This window comes from Balaenoptera acutorostrata, chromosome 3 (genome assembly GCF_949987535.1).
Source record: "Balaenoptera acutorostrata chromosome 3, mBalAcu1.1, whole genome shotgun sequence".
Classification (NCBI taxonomy): Eukaryota; Metazoa; Chordata; class Mammalia; order Artiodactyla; family Balaenopteridae; genus Balaenoptera; species Balaenoptera acutorostrata.
The window spans coordinates 112,904,086-112,924,848 of record NC_080066.1 but is presented as its reverse complement, the minus strand read 5'-3'; the positions used below and the strand labels follow the sequence as shown (position 1 = coordinate 112,924,848).

General features: G+C 37.5%; 1 protein-coding gene across 1 annotated transcript in view; it reads right to left on the bottom strand.

Moving 5' to 3' along the window:
- SCFD1 (sec1 family domain containing 1) overlaps window positions 1–20,763 on the bottom strand; it is a 136,825-nt gene that overhangs the window by 74,457 nt on the left and 41,605 nt on the right. The window contains exons 10-11 of the mRNA XM_007180675.3: window positions 19,751–19,850; window positions 2,216–2,355 (exon numbers count right to left, since the gene is read on the bottom strand). Coding sequence (XP_007180737.1) covers window positions 2,216–2,355; window positions 19,751–19,850 — 240 coding nt within the window. The remainder of the gene's footprint in view (window positions 1–2,215; window positions 2,356–19,750; window positions 19,851–20,763) is intronic.

Sequence of the window (20,763 nt, the reverse complement as noted above, 5' to 3'; positions counted from 1 at the left end):
TGGTTCCTAACATGAGTATTTTTCTTTTTTCTTTTTTTAACATCTTTATTGGAGTATAATTGCTTTACAGTGTTGTGTTAGTTTCTGCTGCATAACAAAGTGAATCAGCTATATGTATACATACATCCCCATATCCCTTCCCTCTTGCATCTCCCTCCCACCCTCCCTATCCCACCCCTCTAGGTGGTCATAAAGCACCGAGCTGATCTCCCTGTGCTATAACATGAGTATTTTTCATCTACAGCCTTAGGGGAGGCCAGAAGCTTTTTCTCCTTTAAGAAAGAAATGGTCACGTCCCCCTTCCTCCACGCTGACACTTGATAACACTTCACTAATGATCAGCACAGAAATGACAAAAGCTCCTGAAAGGATTTTGAGAAACACAGTCCAGTTTTACATGACAACTGCAAGCCCTAACGGAGGTCCAGCAGAGTCTATGTTGTCAGAAAACAGCAGTGAGCAGGTAAAATGTGCTGGTTAAACTAAATGATCCTTAAAATCTCTAGTGTCTTTAGGTCTCAGGGCTAACAGATGATAATAACTGCTTGTATTTATTGAGTGTTGACTATATGACAAACACTATCCTAAGAATCTGTCTCTATTGTCTCATTTAATTCTGACCACAGTCTTGGTGAGGTACATATACACTACTGACAGCTAAGACCAGGGACTTTAGAATCTGCCAGAACTGGTTTTTATACCTGGTTTTACCAATGAAAGCTGGATGATTTGGGGCAAGTTACTTCTTTATATTATGTCAATCTTCACAACAACCTTCTGAAATAGGACAATAGGTAGAAGTATCATCCCACATTTTACTGATGAGGAAAATGAAGCTCAGAGAGATTTAAGTAGCTTGTTTAACTCTATGCTGTCTCCCAGCATCTGTGCCCACATTGCTATTGTAGCATGACATTCAGAGTGAGGGCTCTTCCTACCTGACAAACAAAAAACTAAAGTTCTTACTATTCAACTGACCTCTTAAGTTGTTCCTAAACATATGGTCTAAAGAAAATATTCAAAATTTCCATATATGAATAAAGAAATTGTTTTCTTAAGCTTTTGTTTTTCTATTAGGGAATGTGAACTTTAAAATATCCTGCATCCTCTATAAATAATGTAAATTCTTACACTTTACCATTCTAAAAGGAAATGTAGACTATATATAGGATTCCAAAGAGAAGAAAATAATTTAAAATAAATCATAACAGTACCCAAAATTGCATTAGTCAGAGAGAAAGATAGTGACTTTTCATTGCAGAGAAACTAAAATTCTTTGTTATAGCAATGTGATTTTCCAGTGTTTAAAAAAAAAGTTATAAATAAAAAAAAGATAAAACGTACAAAAAAACCAATTGTATTGAACCAAGTCTATATCCTATTTCTCTTTAAACATAAATGAGACCAAAAAGAACAGCCGTATCAAGGAGATATACATATATATATATATATGTAGACAGATAGATAGATACAGTAACAGTTGAAATAGTCCAGATTATAATAAATAACATTGTATTTCCATAATTGTTGATGAGCAACATTCTTTTCTTCTCAGAGGAATGATTTTTTTGTTTGTTTTTTAGAATGATTCCTCTAGCCATAATGACCACTAGACAACTTTTATAGCAGTTACTGAGCTCATGAAGTACCTCAACTTTAAGGGGTCATAGCAACACATGGGATCTGCGTATCTACTTATAATAAATCACATGGCAAATTGTTACAATTTTTTCACCTATTATTTCTAATGTACTTTGAATAAATCTTGTTTTCAGGCTTAGGTATTTTCTCCACAGCTATCTAAAATTGGGTTTCTATGAAGGCAAACATGGAACAAAAAAGGAAAATCACACCTTGATGTTTCCCTATCACAGAAACCGATTTTAATGAAAGGTAGAAATGGTGCTGCAGAGGGTCAATGGGGACAGAAATGAAATTCAGAAAGACTATCTGTAAAATCTATAAAATCATATGGTGTGAACTTATTGAAAAGGGAAGTGGCTCCCACAAAACAACGAACAAAAACAACATAAGAACTAGGAAATTAAGCAATAAAACAGAGCTCCATAGGCTATTTAATTATAGTTCTTATTCATGGTGTAGATGAACCACTGTGACCTGTTTTGATTTTTTTTTTTATAAACCCATTAAGTCATATGACATCTGCATATCTTTTTAGGGGGTGAATCTTTTACTTATTGTTTTTCTTATTTACCTTCCTTTATGTTTCTGCCAAAATTTATCAGCTGGAGTTAAATCGTAAGACTTCTTGTTTTTCCTCTTTGGTCTAGCACCAGCTGGGGAATTCTCCACTCCCGAAGACTCTTCCAAATTAACTCTGTTCAAGTGGAAATCCTAGGAAAAAGTAATTCTGTTTTAAATAACAGTTTTCTGAATTTAAGAACATTGCCTACAATAAGAAAAATAACACAGATTCTTACTGCCTTTTCTACTATTTCCAAGGACAAAATACAGATCTGAAATTAAAAGACCTCCGTCCAATGTTTTGTTACATAAAGGTACCTTTAATTGTTTATGTATTTTAATTTAGTAGTAGATGCATATGATTACAATTTCAAAAAACACATAAAACCGTGTTAAGGTTCTTGTGTATCCTTCTAGAAAAATATTTTTGTATATGTCAGCAAACATATCCTTTAAATTTTAAAGAATGGGATTACATTATACATACTTTGTACTTTACTTTTCTCATTTAATAATGTATCAATATTTTGAGCTCTTCCTGTATTTGAATATGCACATCTACCTCATTTTTATCATGTCTACATAGTAGACCAATATTTGGCTACATTTATTTGACCACGTCTCTTGATGCTTAATTGTTTCCAGTAACAAACATAACCTTAAATGTAATTTTTAAACTCTTAGAGAGTCTTAACAGTCTGACCTGTTACTTGATGGATCGCATTAAAAAAAAAAAATTACAACAGAAGCTACAATAATAATAGCACTCCCTTTCACATAAATGCTAAGAGCCAGTCATACTAATAGTTGCTAAGCTTTTCTGCATAGACATAATTTTACTCACGTGAGGCTTGATTTTTTTTGCCCTTTCTCAAAAAACAAACATACAAAAAAAAAAACAAAAGTGAGCTATCTTTTCTATTCTTTCTCCCTCCTTCTTGCATTAGACTTGTGGGTTCCTTTATGTAATAGCAGTATTTTATGGTTCAACTCTACTCTGAAGAATAGTGAGCTAGAGACAAAATATGGATATCAATAAGCAAATGAATGATGAGCAAAAGAAATTATATGGAGAAATTATCTAGCATGACTGTGATACAATCATCTTCATTCTAAGATATAAGTTCTTAATGATTAAACCTCTAGGTCTTAGCAAATTAAATGTACTGAATATAATTTAATTTCCTCTTGACAGGAAAAGGTCATTAATACTGAGATTGGATCCTTAGACCATACCCTGTAACTTTCTCAAATAAATCCTTTACAATAGCTTACTTCCTTGTCATTTTCCCCTATGACATAAAAAAAAAGAGTGCAAAATATATAGATGTCTAACTGCCAGTAGTGTAACAAGCCTCTTGACAAAGAAGAGTATACTATATTGTATTTCAACCTGTTAGTATTATGTCTTTCCTATGGGCTCCTTATATTATCATAGGATAAACATAACATAATATAACCCTATTTAATCCCTTTTCCCATCCCATACCTTAACCTCACCTTGGCACAGCACATCATCCACATAGGAAGAAAGTACAATAAACAGGTGTTAACAGCTACATCTGAGAAGAACTTTTGTTTTTAAAAGTTATCTAACAAAACAAAGATACTGAAGAAAAGAAACATTTTTAAATAGTTAAGCTTTATTAACTAGAATTTCTAGTGAAGTACTATTTCCGTGGTGATGACACACAGCTCATTCAAAACACAAGTAACTTGTTAGCAAAATTACTGCTCTAAAAATAGGACAGCATATTATTACTAAAGTATTGATGGAATACTTAAAACACAAAATGATAAAGGAATCAAAGATGTTAAGAGTTTTGAGAAATAACATAATAGCGGCAAGAAACATTCCTATTGTTCACACTAATAGCCAGGCAAATAAGGAAAAGTAATTTCAGTCTTGAAAATTGGGAAATCAGAACATTCTGTGCTGTACTCAATCATGTTAAAGGAACTGAAGACATGGGTATAGAAGACAACAGAATTAGTTTTCACATGGTAAAGTCTAATCTATTCCCACTGATATTCACACTTTCCTGACTTAGAAAACTGGACAAGGGTGTGCCAAATCACCAGATATAAGTAAATCCCACTGGGAAAATGGGTAAGTCTTCAGTGGTCTTGTTTTCCTTTCATGAGTTAAAGCAGACCAGGAGAGGCAGACAGAGCTAATATTAACAAAGTTACATTTGGGTAATATATGTTAACACCTATTTATGCAGAGCTAAGATTTATATTCACATGAGAAAAAAAGCCAAGCAAAGTAAAAGTAACTTTTATTTTGGCAAGGAATTGCGCCAAATCTAATTAAGTCTCTAAATCTATCAGTTTACAGGAAATACTGGAAAAAAGAGAAATAATGTCAAATTGTACCCCACAAAGATACAATCAACCAAATGCAGAATGTCATATATCTTTAAGAAAACGAGTGCTTCTAAAATGTTTTTCTAATAACGTTTTAAAAGTATATATTAACTTGGAAATGACTTCCTTTTCTCTTCTTGAGTGGCAAGAACAAAATAAACTTTACTAAAGTCCTTATGTAATTAGTACAAATTCTGATTTAATATTTTAAATAATGAGGGTCAGTAGCAGAGGGCCAAAGGCACAAACAAGGGCACCTAAGATTCAAAAAAACAAAGGCCAACTAAAGGACAAGACACGGCAATGAAATAATGTCCACCCTTTGCCTAAAACTACTCATTGCAGTTGAACAATCAGATCCACAGCCCCTGCAACCAAGACACAACAAAAAGGAATCATGACTTTCTAATTACTAATTTTGCTTCTTATATCCTGAGAAAAGGAAAGGGACACTGCAAAGTTTTTCATCAGAAGAGTGTATCTCCCATGTTAAAGGACAACAATCACCTTTCTGACACACAGAGAGGCCGTGTGAATTTTCACAGCAGTTTCCAGGGCCTGATATAGAAATATTATCAATGTTCTGGATTTTCAGGCAAAGATATTTAATATAAAAAGAAAGCTCCAATTTCAAGTTAAACTTGAAACTCCCATCTACAACTTTTACTCCATCTTGTGGAGGTGGAGGGTATAACTATTAAGAATTTTGAAAGCTCGGAAGAAACCTCAAAAGCTGCAGTTTTAACAATCAACAAAAAATGGCTTGCTTACAATTGGTTATGATATCTCAGTTGTAGTTTTTTCACATCTAGAAAGTCTATTAAAATTAATGAACAGGATTAACTCAATGTAAGTTGTATAGGTTGTTATATCCAATTTTCTCAGAGACTATTTTCACAAGACCTAAATATTCTAATAATAATGTTACTGAGAAAAGACGGCTTAAAGGGTAATATGGAATCTGAGAACCTCGCCTAAGAAAGAAAGTTAACTAGAGATGTGCATTGCTCTATTATTTATAACAAAAAATAAAAACAACAATAACCCAAATGTCCATAGGAATCCACTACTGTAACCTCCACACAAGCAGGGATCATGTCTTCTTTGTTTACCTTGTAGCCCAGTGACCAGCAGTATCTGGTACAGAGGAGGAACTTAATAAATATTTGTTGAATTGAATTCCTTGGAAACACATGGTTTCCAACTTTTTATTCTGTGAAGTGAAGAAGATTAGAACAAAGCCCCCCGAACCCCTACCATATACTTTTACCGTCTTGTATTTTTAAAATAATATTTTAACTTCAAATAGTAGAAAATAAAAAATTAGTATATCTTACAAGGATACAAGGTCAGTTGTAAAAACTCATTTCATATTCCTTATTATTCTCATTTCACTCTGCAATAGTAAAACCCTCAAAATCAGTATTAGCCTTGTCTAGTTTTGGGGAATGTCTGCCATAACTTATGTTTCGTAATTTCTCTTCTGACAATGGGGACTCAGCATATTCCTTTACATTACAATTACCTGTACACACATCTTATCGCCTGCACTCAAAGCATCATGTACTTTAATTTCCTCCAGGAACTCTTGAAGTTTAGGAATTAGAAAGGATCCCGGTATCTTGATGCGCTATATGGCCTCCACACACCACTGGCAGGAATGAAGAGGTGACCCCTGATCTGTATGCTCTAAGATCCTTGCTCCCACCCAACAGGCAGGGCCCCACCAACCAAATCTAATTTGAGACTACCAAAACTATCTCATCATGCCACCCCTTTTCAGATTCCATCTCTCATTCTTACTGGATTCCTGAAACCATTCTGTCTACCCTCTGGAACTCATACTCAGTCATCAGCAAAATCTCCTATTCTGAACATCTACTCTCAACTTCCACTGAACACGTTCTTGCTCTAGTTGAACACTAACTGGCTATCCCCTGTAGCCTTCTCAGACCACAACCTTTTTTTTTTTTTTTTTTTACTTGTCACACATCTCAAACCACTGGACCCAGGATTGGGCTAGGTGTCTTCCTTGTTACTCCCAGACTCTTCACTTGTCCTCTTCCCTAAAACAACTCCAGCTTTTAAACTCCCATCATCAGCCTATAACCGTAATTCTTCATCAGAGACAATTTTGCCCCTCTCCACCCATGGGAATATTTGACAATGAAGACATTTTGGTTGTCCAGAACTAAGGATTGCTACTGGTATCTAGAGGGTAGAGGTCAGGGATGCTGCTAAACATCCTACAATACACAGGACAGCCCCCTACAGCAAAGAATTATCAGGCCCAAAATGTCAATAATGCCAAGGTTGAGAAATCCTGGTCTGTAGTCATCCTGGTCACTAATGCCTCATACAGACCTGTAGGACACTCTTATCTCCACAACCAACTCTTCTCTTTCGATCATTCCCCAACAGGGAATACACAAACATGCTGTACTTTCTCTCATTTAAAAATCTTTTTTTTGACTTCACGTCCCCTTCCAGCAGTCACCCCTTTTCTCAGCTCTCCTATACAGCAAAACTCTTTCAAGGTTTGTCTATATTCTCTCACCTATGCCTCTTCTTCCAATCTCTCTTATACCCACTTTAGTGTTTAACCCCTACACTACAGAAGCCACTCTTTTTTTTTTTAACATCTTTATTAGAGTATAATTGCTTTACAATGGTGTGTCAGTTTCTGCTTTATAACAAAGTGAATCAGTTATACATATACATATGTTCCCATATCTCTTCCCTCGTGCATCTCCCTCCCTCCCACTCTCCTTATCCGACCCCTCTAGGTGGTCACAAAGCACTGAGCTGATCTCCCTGTGCTATGCGGCTGCTCCCCACTAGCTATCTATTTTACGTTTGGTAGTGTATATATGTCGATGCCACTCTCTCACTTTGTCCCAGCTTCCCCTTCCCCTTCCCCGTATCCTCAAGTCCATTCTCTAGTAGGTCTGCATCTTTATTCCCGTCTTGCCCCTAGGTTCTTCTGACAATCTTTTTTTTTTTTTTTTTTAAGATTCCATATATACGTGCTAGTACACGGTATTTGTTTTTCTCTTTCTGACTTATTTCACTCTGTATGACAGTCTCTAGGTCCATCCACCTCACTACAAATAACTCCGTTTCGTTCCTTTTTATGGCTGAGTAATATTCCATTGTATATATGTGCCACATCTTCTTTATCCATTCATCTGTTGATGGACACTCAGGTTGCTTCCATGTCTTGGCTATTGTAAATAGAGCTGCAATGAACATTTTGGTACATGACTCTTTCTGAATTATGGTTTTCTCAGGGTATATGCCCAGTAGTGGGATTACTGGGTCATATGGTAGTTCTATTTTTAGTTTTTTAAGGAACCTCCACACTGTTCTCCATAGTGGCTGTACCAATTTACATTCCCAGCAACAGTGCAAGAGGGTTCCCTTTTCTCCATACCCTCTCCAGCATTTATTGTTTGTAGATTTTTTGATGATGGCCATTCTGACCGGTGTGAGATGATATCTCATTGTAGTTTTGATTTGCATTTCTCTAATGATTAATGATGTTGGGCATTCTTTCATGTGTTTGCTGACAATCTGTATATCTTCTTTGGAGAAATCTCTATTTAGGTCTTCTGCCCATTTTTGGATTGGGTTGTTTGTTTTTTTGATATTGAGCTGCATGAGTTGCTTGTATGTTTTGGAGATTAATCCTTTGTCAGTTGCTTCATTTGCAAATATTTTCTCCCATTCTGAGGGCTGTCTTTTTATCTTGTTTATGGTTTCCTTTGCTGTGCAAAAGCTTTTAAGTTTCATTAGGTCTCATTTGTTTATTTTTGTTTTTATTTCCATTTCTTTAGGAGGTGGGTCAAAAAGGATCTTGCTGTGATTTATGTCATACAGTGTTCTGCCTATGTTTTCCTCTAAGAGTTTGATGATGCCTGGCCTTACATTTAGGTCTTTAATCCATTTTGAGTTTATTTTTGTGTATGGTGTTAGGGAGTGTTCTAATTTCATACTTTTACATGTACCTGTCCAGTTTTCCCAGCACCACTTATTGAAGAGGCTGTCTTTTCGCCACTGTATATTCTTGCCTCCTTTGTCAAAGATAAGGTGACCATATGTGCGTGGGTTTATCTCTGGGCTTTCTATCCTGTTCCATTGATCTGTATTTCTGTTTTTGTGCCAGTACCATACTGTCTTGATCACTGTAGCTTTGTAGTATAGTCTGAAGTCAGGGAGCCTGATTCCTCCAGCTCCATTTTTCTTTCTCAAGGTTGCTTTGGCTATTCAGGGTCTTTTGTGTTTCCATACAAACTGTGAAATTTTTTGTTCTAGTTCTGTGAAAAATGTCATTGGTAGTTTGATAGGGATTGCATTGAATCTGTAGATTTCACTGGGGAGTAGAGTCATTTTCACAATGTTGATTCTTCCAATCCAAGAACATGTATCTCTCCATCTATTTGTATCATCTTTAATTTCTTTCATCAGTGTCTTATAATTTTCTGCATACAGGTCTTTTGTCTCCTTAGGTAGGTTTATTCCTAAATATTTTATTCTTTTTGTTGCTATGTTAATGGGAGTGTTTTCTTAATTTCACTTTCCAATTTTTCATCATTACTGTGTAGGAATGCAAGAGATTTCTGTGCATTAATTTTGTATCCTGCTACTTTACCAAATTCATTGATTAGCTCTAGCAGTTTTCTGGTAGCATCTTTAGGATTCTCTATGTATAGTATCATGTCATCTGCAAACAGTGACAGCTTTACTTCTTCTTTTCCAATTTGGATTCCTTTTATTTCTTTTTCTTCTCTGATTGCTGTGGCTAAAACTTCCAAAACTATGTTGAATAATAGTGGTGAGAGTGGGCAACCTTGTCTTGTTCCTGATCTTAGTGGAAATGGTTTCAGCTTTTCACCATTGAGGACGATGTTGGCTGTGGGTTTGTCATATATGGCCTTTATTATGTTGAGGAAAGTTCCCTCTATGCCAACTTTCTGGAGGGTTTTTTACCATAAATAGGTGTTGAATTTTGTCAAAAGCTTTCTCTGAATCGATAGAGATGATCATATGGTTTTTCTCCTTCAATTTGTTAATATGGTGTATCACATTGATTGATTTGCGTATATTGAAGAATCCTTGCATTCCTGGAATAAACCCTACTTGATCATGGTGTATGATCCTTGTAATGTGCTGTTGGATTCTGTTTGCTAGTATTTTGTTGAGGATTTTTGCATCTATGTTCATCAGTGATATTGGCCTGTAGTTTTCTTTCTTTGTGACATCTTTGTCTGGTTTTGGTATCAGAGTGATCAGAAGCCACTCTTACCAAATTCACTAATAACCCTGACACTGCCACATGCAATGGTGACTTCTTAGTCCTCAGCATTTGTACAAGTTAATTTCTGTCTCCTGTTTGAAACATTTAATTCACTGGCTTGCAAAACAACACAGACCTAGTTCTCATACCTCACTGGCTGCTACTTCCTATATTATATTGCTCATTCCTACTCACCACGCCAATATCTAAATGCTGAAATGCCTCAGAGATCAGTTCTCAGACCTCTTCTCTCTTCTATCTATACTCACTCCCTTGGTGATCTCATCTTACCTCTTGGCTTTAAATGCCATCTATATATGAACTACTTCTAAATTTATTTCTCTAGACTAGATGTTTCTCCTTAACTCCAGGCTCATATATCTAACTATCTAATGATATCTACACTTGAATATCTTAATGGGCATCTCACATTTAACATGTCCAAAACTCAACCTCTGATCTTCCCCCGAAAACTGCTTCTCCCACGTCTTTCCCATCTCAATAAAGAACATCTGTCCATTTGCAAAGGCCAAAACTTTGGAGTCATCTTTGGCTACTCTCTCTTACATCTCACATCCAATTCATCGGTCAATCCTATACTCTACATTCAATAGATTATCACAACCCTCACCATTTCCATCTTGGTGTAAAACACCATCATCTCTTGCTAAGATAACTGCAACTCCTAACTGGTCTCCTTGACTCTTCCTATGCCCCCAAAGAGTCTTTTTCAATATAGTAGCTAGGATGATACTCTTAAAATGTGTATCAGATGTCATTCCTTTACTCAAAACTATGTGAGGCTCTCTGCTTCCCTCAAATTAAAAATCAATATTCTTACAGTGGCCTTTAATGTCCTATGCTACATTGCATCCCGTGTTCTATTTAACTTCATCTCTTGCTACTTTTCCCTGCCTTACTTGCTCTGGCCACTTTGGCTGCCTTGCCATCTTTTAAACATATCAGGCATCCTTCTGCCTGGAATGCTATTCTCCCAAACAGCTACATAATTCACTACCTTCTCTCCATTAGATCTTTCCTCAAATGTCTCTTTTTCAGCGAGGTCTTCCCAATTTTAAAACTGCAATCCTGGGGGCAGCTTCAAGATGGCAGAAGAGTAAGACGCGGAGATCACCTTCCTACCCACAGATACATCAGAAATACATCTACAAGTGGAACTGCTCCTATAAAACACCTACTGAACGCTGGCGGAAGACCTCAGACCTCCCAAAAGGCAAGTAACTCCCCATGTACCTGGGTAGGGCAAAAGAAAAAAGAAAAAACAGAGACAAAGAATAGGGACGGGACCTGCACCAGAGGGAGGGAGCTGTTGGGGAGGAAAGGTTTCCACACACTAGGAAGGCCCTTCGCAGGCAGAGACTGCGGGTGGCAGAGGGGGGAAGCTTTGGAGCCACGGAGGAGAGCGCAGCAACAGGGGTGCAGAGGGCAAAGCGGAGAGGTTTCCGCACAGAGAATCGGTGCCGACCAGCACTCACCAGCCCGAGAGGCTTGTCTGCTCACCCGCCGGGGTGAGGCGGGGCTGGGAGCTGAGGCTCCGGCTTCAGAGGTCAGATCCCAGGGAGAGGACTGGGGTTGGCTGCGTGAACACAGCCTGAAGGGGGCTGGTGCGCCACGGCTAGCCGGGAGGGAGTCCAGGAAAAGGTCTGGAATGGCCGAAGAGGGAAGAGACTTTTCCTTACCTCTTTGTTTCCTGGTGCGCGAGGAGAGGGGATTCAGAGCGCCGCCTAAACGAGCTTCAGAGAAGGGCGTGAGCCGCGGCTATCAGCACAGACCCCAGAGACGGGCATGAGACGGTAAGGCTGCTGCTGCTGCCACCAAGAAGCCTGTGTGCAAGCACAGGTCACTATCCACACCACCCCTCTCAGGAGCCTGTGCAGCCCGCCACTGCCAGGGTCCCGTGATCCAGGGACAACTTCCCCAGGAGAACACACGGCGCACCTCAGGCTGGTGCAACGTCCTGCCAGCCTCTGCCGCCGCAGGCTCGCCCCGCATCCATACCCCTCCCACCCCCTGGCCTGAGTGAGCCAGAGCCCCTGAATCAGCTGCTCCTTTAACCCCGTCCTGTCTGAGCATAGAACAGACGCCCTCAGGCGACCTACATGCAGAGGTGGGGCCAAATCCAAAGCTGAACCCCAGGAGCTGTGCGAACAAAGAAGAGAAAGGGAAATCTCTCCCAGCAGCCTCAGGAGCAGAGGATTAAATCTCCACAATCAACGAGATGTACCCTGCATCTGTGGAATACCTGAATAGACAACGAATCATCCCAAATTGAGGAGGTGGACTTTGGGAGCAAAGATATATTATTTTATCCCCTTTTTCTCTTTTTGTGAGTGTGTATGTGTATGCTTCTGTGTGTGACTTCGTCTGTATAGTTTTGCTTTCACCATTTGTCCTAGGGTTCTGTCTGTCCATTTTTTTGTCTTTTTAAAATTTTTTTAATTAAAAAAAATTTTTTTTCGTAATAATTATTTTTTATTCTTTATTTTAATAACTTTATTTTATTTTATTTTATTTTATCCTCTTTCTCTCTTTCTTTCTATTTTTTCTCCCTTTTATTCTGAGCCGTGTTGATGAAAAGCTCTTGGTGCTCCAGTCAGGAGTCAGTGCTGTGCCTCTGAGGTGGGAGAGCCAACTTCAGGACACTGGTCCACACGAGACCTCCCAGCTCCACATAATATGAAACAGCAAAAATCTCCCAGAGATCTCCATCTCAACGCCAAGACCCAGCTTCACTCAACGACCAGCAAACTACAGTGCTGGACACCCTATGCCAAACAACTAGCAAGATAGGAACACAGCCCCATCCACTAGCAGAGAGGCTGCCTAAAATCATAATAAGGCCACAGACACCCCAAAACACACCACCAGACGTGGACCTGCCCACCAGAAAGACAAGATCCAGCCTCATCCACCAGAACACAGGCACTAGTCTCCTCCACCAGGAAGCCTACACAACCCACTGAACCAACCTTAGCCACTGGGGACAGACACCAAAAACAACAGGAACTACGAACCTGCAGCCTGCGAAAAGGAGACCCCAAACAAAGTAAGTTAAGCAAAATGAGAAGACAGAAAAACACACCGTAAATGAAGGAGCAAGGTAAAACCCCACCAGACCTAATAAATGAAGAGGAAATAGGCAGTCTACCTGAAAAAGAATTCAGAATAATGATAGTAAAGATGATCCAAAATCTTGGAAATAGAATAGACAAAATAGAAGAAACGTTTAACAAGGACCTAGAAGAACTAAACAGCAAACAAACAATGATGAACAACACAATAAATGAAATTAAAAATACTCTAGACGGGATCAATAGCAGAATAACTGAGGCAGAAGAATGGATAAGTGACCTGGAAGATAAAATAGTGGAAATAACTACTGCAGAGCAGAATAAAGAAAAAAGAATGAAAAGAACTGAGGACAGTCTCAGAGACCTCTGGGACAACATTAAACGCACCAACATTCGAATTATAGGGGTCCCAGAAGAAGAAGAGAAAAAGAAAGGCACTGAGAAAATATTTGAAGAGATTATAGGTGAAAATTTCCCTAATATGGGAAAGGAAATAGTTAATCAAGTCCAGGAAGCACAGAGAGTCCCATACAGGATAAATCCAAGGAGAAACACGCCAAGACACATACTAATCAAACTATCAAAAATTAAATACGAAGAAAAATTATTGAAAGCAGCAAGGGGAAAACAGCAAATAACATGCAAGGGAATCCCCATAAGGGTAAGAGCTGATCTTTCAGCAGAAACTCTGCAAGCCAGAAGGGAGTGGCAGAACACATTTAAAGTGATGAAGGAGAAAAACCTACAACCAAGATTACTCTACCCAGCAAGGATCTCATTCAGATTCGATGGAGAAATTAAAACCTGTACAGACAAACAAAAGCTGAGAGAGTTCAGCACCACCAAACCAGCTTTACAAGAAATGCTAAAGGAACTTCTCTAGGCAGGAAACACAAGAGAAGGAAAAGACCAACAATAACAAACCCAAAACAATTACGAAAATGGGAATAGGAACATACATATAGATAATTACCTTAAATGTAAATGGATTAAATGCTCCCATCAGAAGACACAGACTCGCTGAATGGATACAAAAACAAGACCCGTATATATGCTGTCTACAAGAGACCCACTTCAGACCTAGGGACACATACAGACTGAAAGGGAGGGGATGGAAAAAGATATTCCATGCAAATGGAAATCAAAAGAAAGCTGGAGGAGCAATTCTCATATCAGACAAAATAGACTTTAAAATAAAGACTATGACAAGAGACAAAGAAGGACACTACATAATGATCAAGGGATCGATCCAAGAAGAAAATATAACAATTGTAAATATTTATGCACCCACCATAGGAGCACCTCAATACATACGGCAAATGCTAACAGCCATAAAAGGGGAAATCGACAGTAACACAATCATAGTAGGGGACTTTAACACCCCACTTTCACCAATGGACAGATCATCCAAAATGAAAATAAATAAGGAAACACAAGCTTTAAATGATACATTAAACAAGATGGACTTAATTGATATTTATAGGACATTCCACCCAAAAACAACAGAATACACATGATTCTCAAGTGCTCATGGAATATTCTCCAGCATAGATCATATCATGGGTCACAAATCAAGCCTTGGTAAATTTAAGAAAACTGAAATCATATCAAGTACCTTTTCCGACCACAACGCTATGAGACTAGATATCAATTACAGGAAAAGATCTGTAAAAAATACAAACACATGGAGGCTAAACAATACACTACTTAATAACCAAGTGATCACTGAAGAAATCAAAGAGGAAATCAAAAAATACCTAGAAACAAATGACAATGGAGACACAACGACCCAAAACCTATGGGATGCAGCAAAAGCAGTTCTAAGAGGGAAGTTTATAGCAATACAATCCTACCTTAAGAAACAGGAAACATCTCAAATAAACAACCTAACCTTGCACCTAAAGCAATTAGAGAAAGAAGAACAAAAAACCCCCAAAGTTAGCAGAAGGAAAGAAATCATAAAGATCAGATCAGAAATAAATGAAAAAGAAATGAAGGAAACGATAGCAAAGATCAATAAAATTAAAAGCTGGTTCTTTGAGAAGATAAACAAAATTGATAAACCATTAGCCAGACTCATCAAGAAAAAAAGGGAGAAGACTCAAATCAATAGAATTAGAAATGAAAAAGGAGAAGTAACAACTGACACTGCAGAAATACAAAGGATTATGAGAGATTACTACAAGCAACTCTATGCCAATAATATGGACAACCTGGAAGAAATGGACAATTTCTTAGAAATGCACAACCTGCCGAGACTGAACCAGGAAGAAAGAGAAAATATGAACAGACCAATCACAAGCACTGAAATTGAAACTGTGATGAGCAATCTTCCAACAAACAAAAGCCCAGGACCAGATGGCTTCACAGGCGAATTCTATCAAACATTTAGAGAAGAGCTAACACCTATCCTTCTCAAACTCTTCCAAAATACAGCAGAGGGAGGAACACTCCCAAACTCATTCTACGAGGCCACCATCACCCTGATACCAAAACCAGACAAAGATGTCACAAAGAAAGAAAACTACAGGCCAATATCACTGATGAACATAGATGCAAAAATCCTCAACAAAATACTAGCAAACAGAATCCAACAGCACATTACAAGGATCATACACCATGATCAAGTGGGGTTTATTCCAGGAATGCAAGGATTCTTCAATATACGCAAATCAATCAATGTGATACACCATATTAACAAATTGAAGGAGAAAAACCATATGATCATCTCTATCAATGCAGAGGAAGCTTTCGACAAAATTCAGCACCAATTTATGATAAAAACCCTCCAGAAAGCAGGCATAGAGGGAACTTCCCTCAACATAATAAGGGCCATATATGACACACACACAGCCAACATCGTCCTCAATGGTGAAAAGCTGAAACCATTTCCACTAAGATCAGGAACAAGACAAGGCTGCCCACTCTCAACACTATTATTCAACATAGTTTTGGAAGTTTTAGCCACAGCAATCAGAGAAGAAAAAGAAATAAAAGGAATCCAAATTAGAAAAGAAGAAGTAAAGCTGTCACTGTTTGCAGATGACATGATACTATACATAGAGAATCCTAAAGATGCTACCAGAAAACTACTAGAGCTAATCAATGAATTTGGTAAAGTAGCAGGATACAAAATTAATGCACAGAAATCTCTTGCATTCCTACACAGTAATGATGAAAAGTCTGAAAGTGAAATTAAGAAAACACTCCCATTTACCACTGCAACAAAAAGAATAAAATATTTAGGAATAAACCTACCTAAGGAGACAAAAGACCTGTATGCAGAAAATTATAAGACACTGATGAAAGAAATTAAAGATGATACAAATAGATGGAGAAATATACCATGTTCTTGGATTGGAAGAATCAACATTGTGAAAATGACTCTACTCCCCAAAGCAATCTACAGATTCAATGCAATCCCTATCAAACTACCAATGACATTTTTCACAGAACTAGAACAAAAAATTTCACAATTTGTATGGAAACACAAAAGACCCTGAATAGCCAAAGCAACCTTGAGAAAGAAAAATGGAGCTGGAGGAATCAGGCTCCCTGACTTCAGACTATACTACAAAGCTACAGTAATCAAGACAGTATGGTACTGGCACAAAAACAGAAATATAGATCAATGGAACAGGATAGAAAGCCCAGAGATAAACCCACGCACATATGGTCACCTTATCTTTGATAAAGGGGGTAAGAATATACAGTGGAGGAAAGACAGCCTCTTCAATAAGTGGTGCTGGGAAAACTGGACAGGTACATGTAAAAGTATGAAATTAGAACACTCCCTAACACCATACACAAAAATAAACTCAAAATGGATTAAAGACCTAAATGTAAGGCCAGGCATCATCAAACTCTTAGAGGAAAACATAGGCAGAACACTGTATGACATAAATCACAGCAAGATCCTTTTTGACCCACCTCCTAAAGAAATGGAAATAAAAACAAAAATAATCAAATGGGACCTAATGAACCTTCAAAGCTTTTGCACAGCAAAGGAAACCATAAACAAGACCAAATGACAACCCTCAGAATGGGAGAAAATATTTGCAAATGAAGCAACTGACAAAGGATTAATCTCCAAAATTTAAAAGTAGCTCATGCAGCTCAATATGAAAAAAACAAATAACCCAATCCTAAAATGGGCAGAAGATCTAAATAGACATTTCTCCAAAGAAGATATACAGATTGCCAACAAACACATGAAAAAATGCTCAACATCATTAATCATTAGAGAAATGCAAATCAAAACTACAATGAGATATCATCTCACACCAGTCAGAATGGCCATCATCAAGAAATCTAGAAACAATAAATGCTGGAGAGGGTGTGGAGAAAAGGGAACACTCTTGCACTGTTGGTGGGAATGTAAATTGATACAGCCACTATGGAGAACAGTATGGAGGTTCCTTAAAAAACTAAAAATAGAACTACCATATGACCCAGTAATCCCACTACTGGGCATATACCCTGAGAACACCATAATTCAGAAAGAGTCATGTACCAAAATGTTCATTGCAGCTCTATTTACAATAGCCAGGACATGGAAGCAACCTGAGTGTCCATCAACAGATGAATGGATAAAGAAGATGTGGCACATATATACAATGGAATATTACTCAGCCATAAAAAGAAACGAAATTGAGGTATTTGTAGTGAGGTGGATGGACCCAGAGTCTGTCATACAGAGTGAAGTAAGTCAGAAAGAGAAAAATAAATACCATATGCTAACACATATATATGGAATCTAAAGGAAAAGAAAAAAAAAAAAGAAAAAAAATGTCATGAAGAACCTAGGGGCAAGACGGGAATAAAGACACAGACCTACTAGAGAATGGACTTGAGGATATGTGGAGGGGGAAGGGTAAGCTGGGACAAAGTGAGAGAGTGGCATGGACATATACACTATCAAACGTAAAATAGATAGCTAGTGGGAAGCAGCCGCATAGCACAGTGAGATCAGCTCAGTGCTTTGTGACCACCTAGAGGGGTGGGATAGGGAGGGTGGGAGGGAGGGAGACGCAAGAGGGAAGAGATATGGGAACATATGTATATGTATAACTGATTCACTTTGTTATAAAGCAGAAACTAACGCACCATTGTAAAGCAATTATACTCTAATAAAGATGTTAAAAAGAAAACAAATAACTGCAATCCTGTTCATCATTACTTAACTTTACTTTTCTCGAGAGTATTTTTCACCTTAGGAAATATTACGTATTTTATTTTATTCATTGCCTGTCCCTCCTACTAGAATGTAAGATACAGGAAGAAAGGAATATTTTCATTTGCTTTATTTATTGCTAAAACCAGGGTCTAGAATGTTCTGTCAAAGGGTAGGCACTCCAGGGCTTCCCTGGTGGCGCAGTGGTTGAGAGTCTGCCTGCCAATGCAGGGGACACAGGTTCGAGCCCTGGTCTGGGAGGATCGCACATGCCGCGGAGCGACTAGGCCCATGAGCCACAACTACTGAGCCTGTGCGTCTGGAGCCTGTGCTCCCAACAAGAGAGCCCACGATAGTGAGAGGCCTGTGCACGGCAATGAAGAGTGGCCCCCGCTTGCCACAACTAGAGAAAGCCCTCGCACAGAAACGAAGACCCAACACAGCCAAAAATAAATAAATTAATTAATTAATTAAAAAAAAAAAGAGTAGGCACTCCAATAGTGGTCCTTCAGCCTCTTATTGACCTATGAAAACTACTTTCCATGTTCTGTTACTCAGGGTTGGATCCAGTGTCCCTTTGATTCTTCTCACTCTCTCTACTGAATCAGAGTTGACTACTATCATTGACACTTATCCTTGAGTCCAGAATCGCAGAGGACTCTAGGATAGAGAAGTGTGCAGAACTGCCAATTTCCATCAGTAATCCTAAAATCTGATTTATTAAAAGAAATACTTTACAGTTAGAGTCTGTGTTTTAAAGAAATAAACCATTAAACCAAAACCATCTATTGCATGTCTTTCATTTCCTTTCTGTATGACATTTCAGGCAATCTTTGCAATAATGATGCTATTATATACTATAATCCCTAGAGGCTTGGGCTAGGATTTAGTAAATTAGAGTGCTGGTCTTGGCAAAGCCAGTAATTTAGGTTCATATCCTTTAACTTCTGTGTCTCAATTTTTCTATCTTACAAATGGGGACCATTCTGGCCCTTTTACATAGTGTCTTATACAGAAATTATTTGTATACATCTTTTCTTTCCATTATCTTTGAAGATTGGGGCTGTTTTTATTTATCTGTGTATATCACATGCTATTTACAATGTTTAGTAGATCAATATATGCATGGATAAAACAGATTTTAGTTTTAAGCATGAAATTACCTATGTGGAATTACTTCAAAAAACGTATGATGTAATATAAAAAATACTATTTATTTTTACCATAAAATGAGGCTTAACAGATTCCCAGGAAAAAAAGGAGAAATTACATCTTTTCTCCCAAGGAGAACAAATTTATGTACTTACTCAGTATGAAAAATTTAAAAAAACCCCTGCCACTCATTTTCCTCCATTCTTTCGTTCCCCATCATTCCAACAATACCACTGATTTATCCTGTAATTTAAAGACCATAAATTTGGAACTTTAAACCTCAAGGCTTCACTATTCTCCAGCATCCACATCTAGTGATACCAAATTCCATCACCTTTTTTGTTTCTATTTGTCAGCTCCATCCTTCTCATCTGTATTTCTGTAGCCATGATGTTAATTTTAAATTAAGACCATTGAATGTTACTACATTTTAGCAAAAAGTGGTAATATTTAGCCTCTTACCAGTACGTCATGCACCAAGGCTTGATATGTCCAAGTATGGTGTAAAGGAGTTGCCAAATCTATGTTTCTGTCAACAAGGACTAATAAAGGCCTTTGGAAGCTGTAAATATATTAAAAAAAATTATGTAACTCTTAATACCTGTGTATAAATCTACATTCTTCTACTACTTTCAGTATATGTCATTTTCATATGAACAATAAGTATACTAATATTGACATTCCATAATACTTTGGTTTCTAAAAAATTTTCTAGTACAATCAAGTAAAGCAATGTGTTGTACTACCTAGAGCCTGTGTATAATGCTAGATTATAAGTCTTACTTAGGGAACTTTCTTAAAGGAAAAAATCTATACAAATACTTCTACAGAATAATTTTTATCATTATCAAAGTAAGAATAAGTTCCTTTTGCTCAGATTTATATTTTACATTTTTGAATAAAAGGAAAAAAAGAAAACCCTTTGTCAGGTTCAGGGAAAACAATTACAGAGAGTAGGATCTTACGAATTTATACAAATGTTCAATAGTTTCATAAATTACAAATTCCAATTTTTTCCTGAAAACACAAATTCAAAAAAGCAGACTCAAGAGAAGAGGCTCACAAAACCCTATCCCATTATAAGATATGAAACTAAAACATTATACTATAACAGTAACTAATTATATAATTACTCACTTACCAGACACGTCATATATTGTTTAACTCCATCACTATCATTTAGATATGAAATAAACTACATTTAAAGCAAATTGAGGCACAAAGTCATCTGGTTACCATGTGTCTCCAAAAGGCATAGAGATTTCGCTTTAGAGGCACTACTGTATCAAGAGTACACGTCAATTTTCAATAGGCATTGCTATCTGATTTTATTTACTATATGTATTTTCTCCTGAAAGACCTCTGACAATTTCAGTAACTCATTACACCCTACTGGGTGTAAGACAGTGAACTCCCAACTGCATTAATTATAAGACTTGGCGATAAAAAGGTAGGAGTGACACCCTTACCACCAC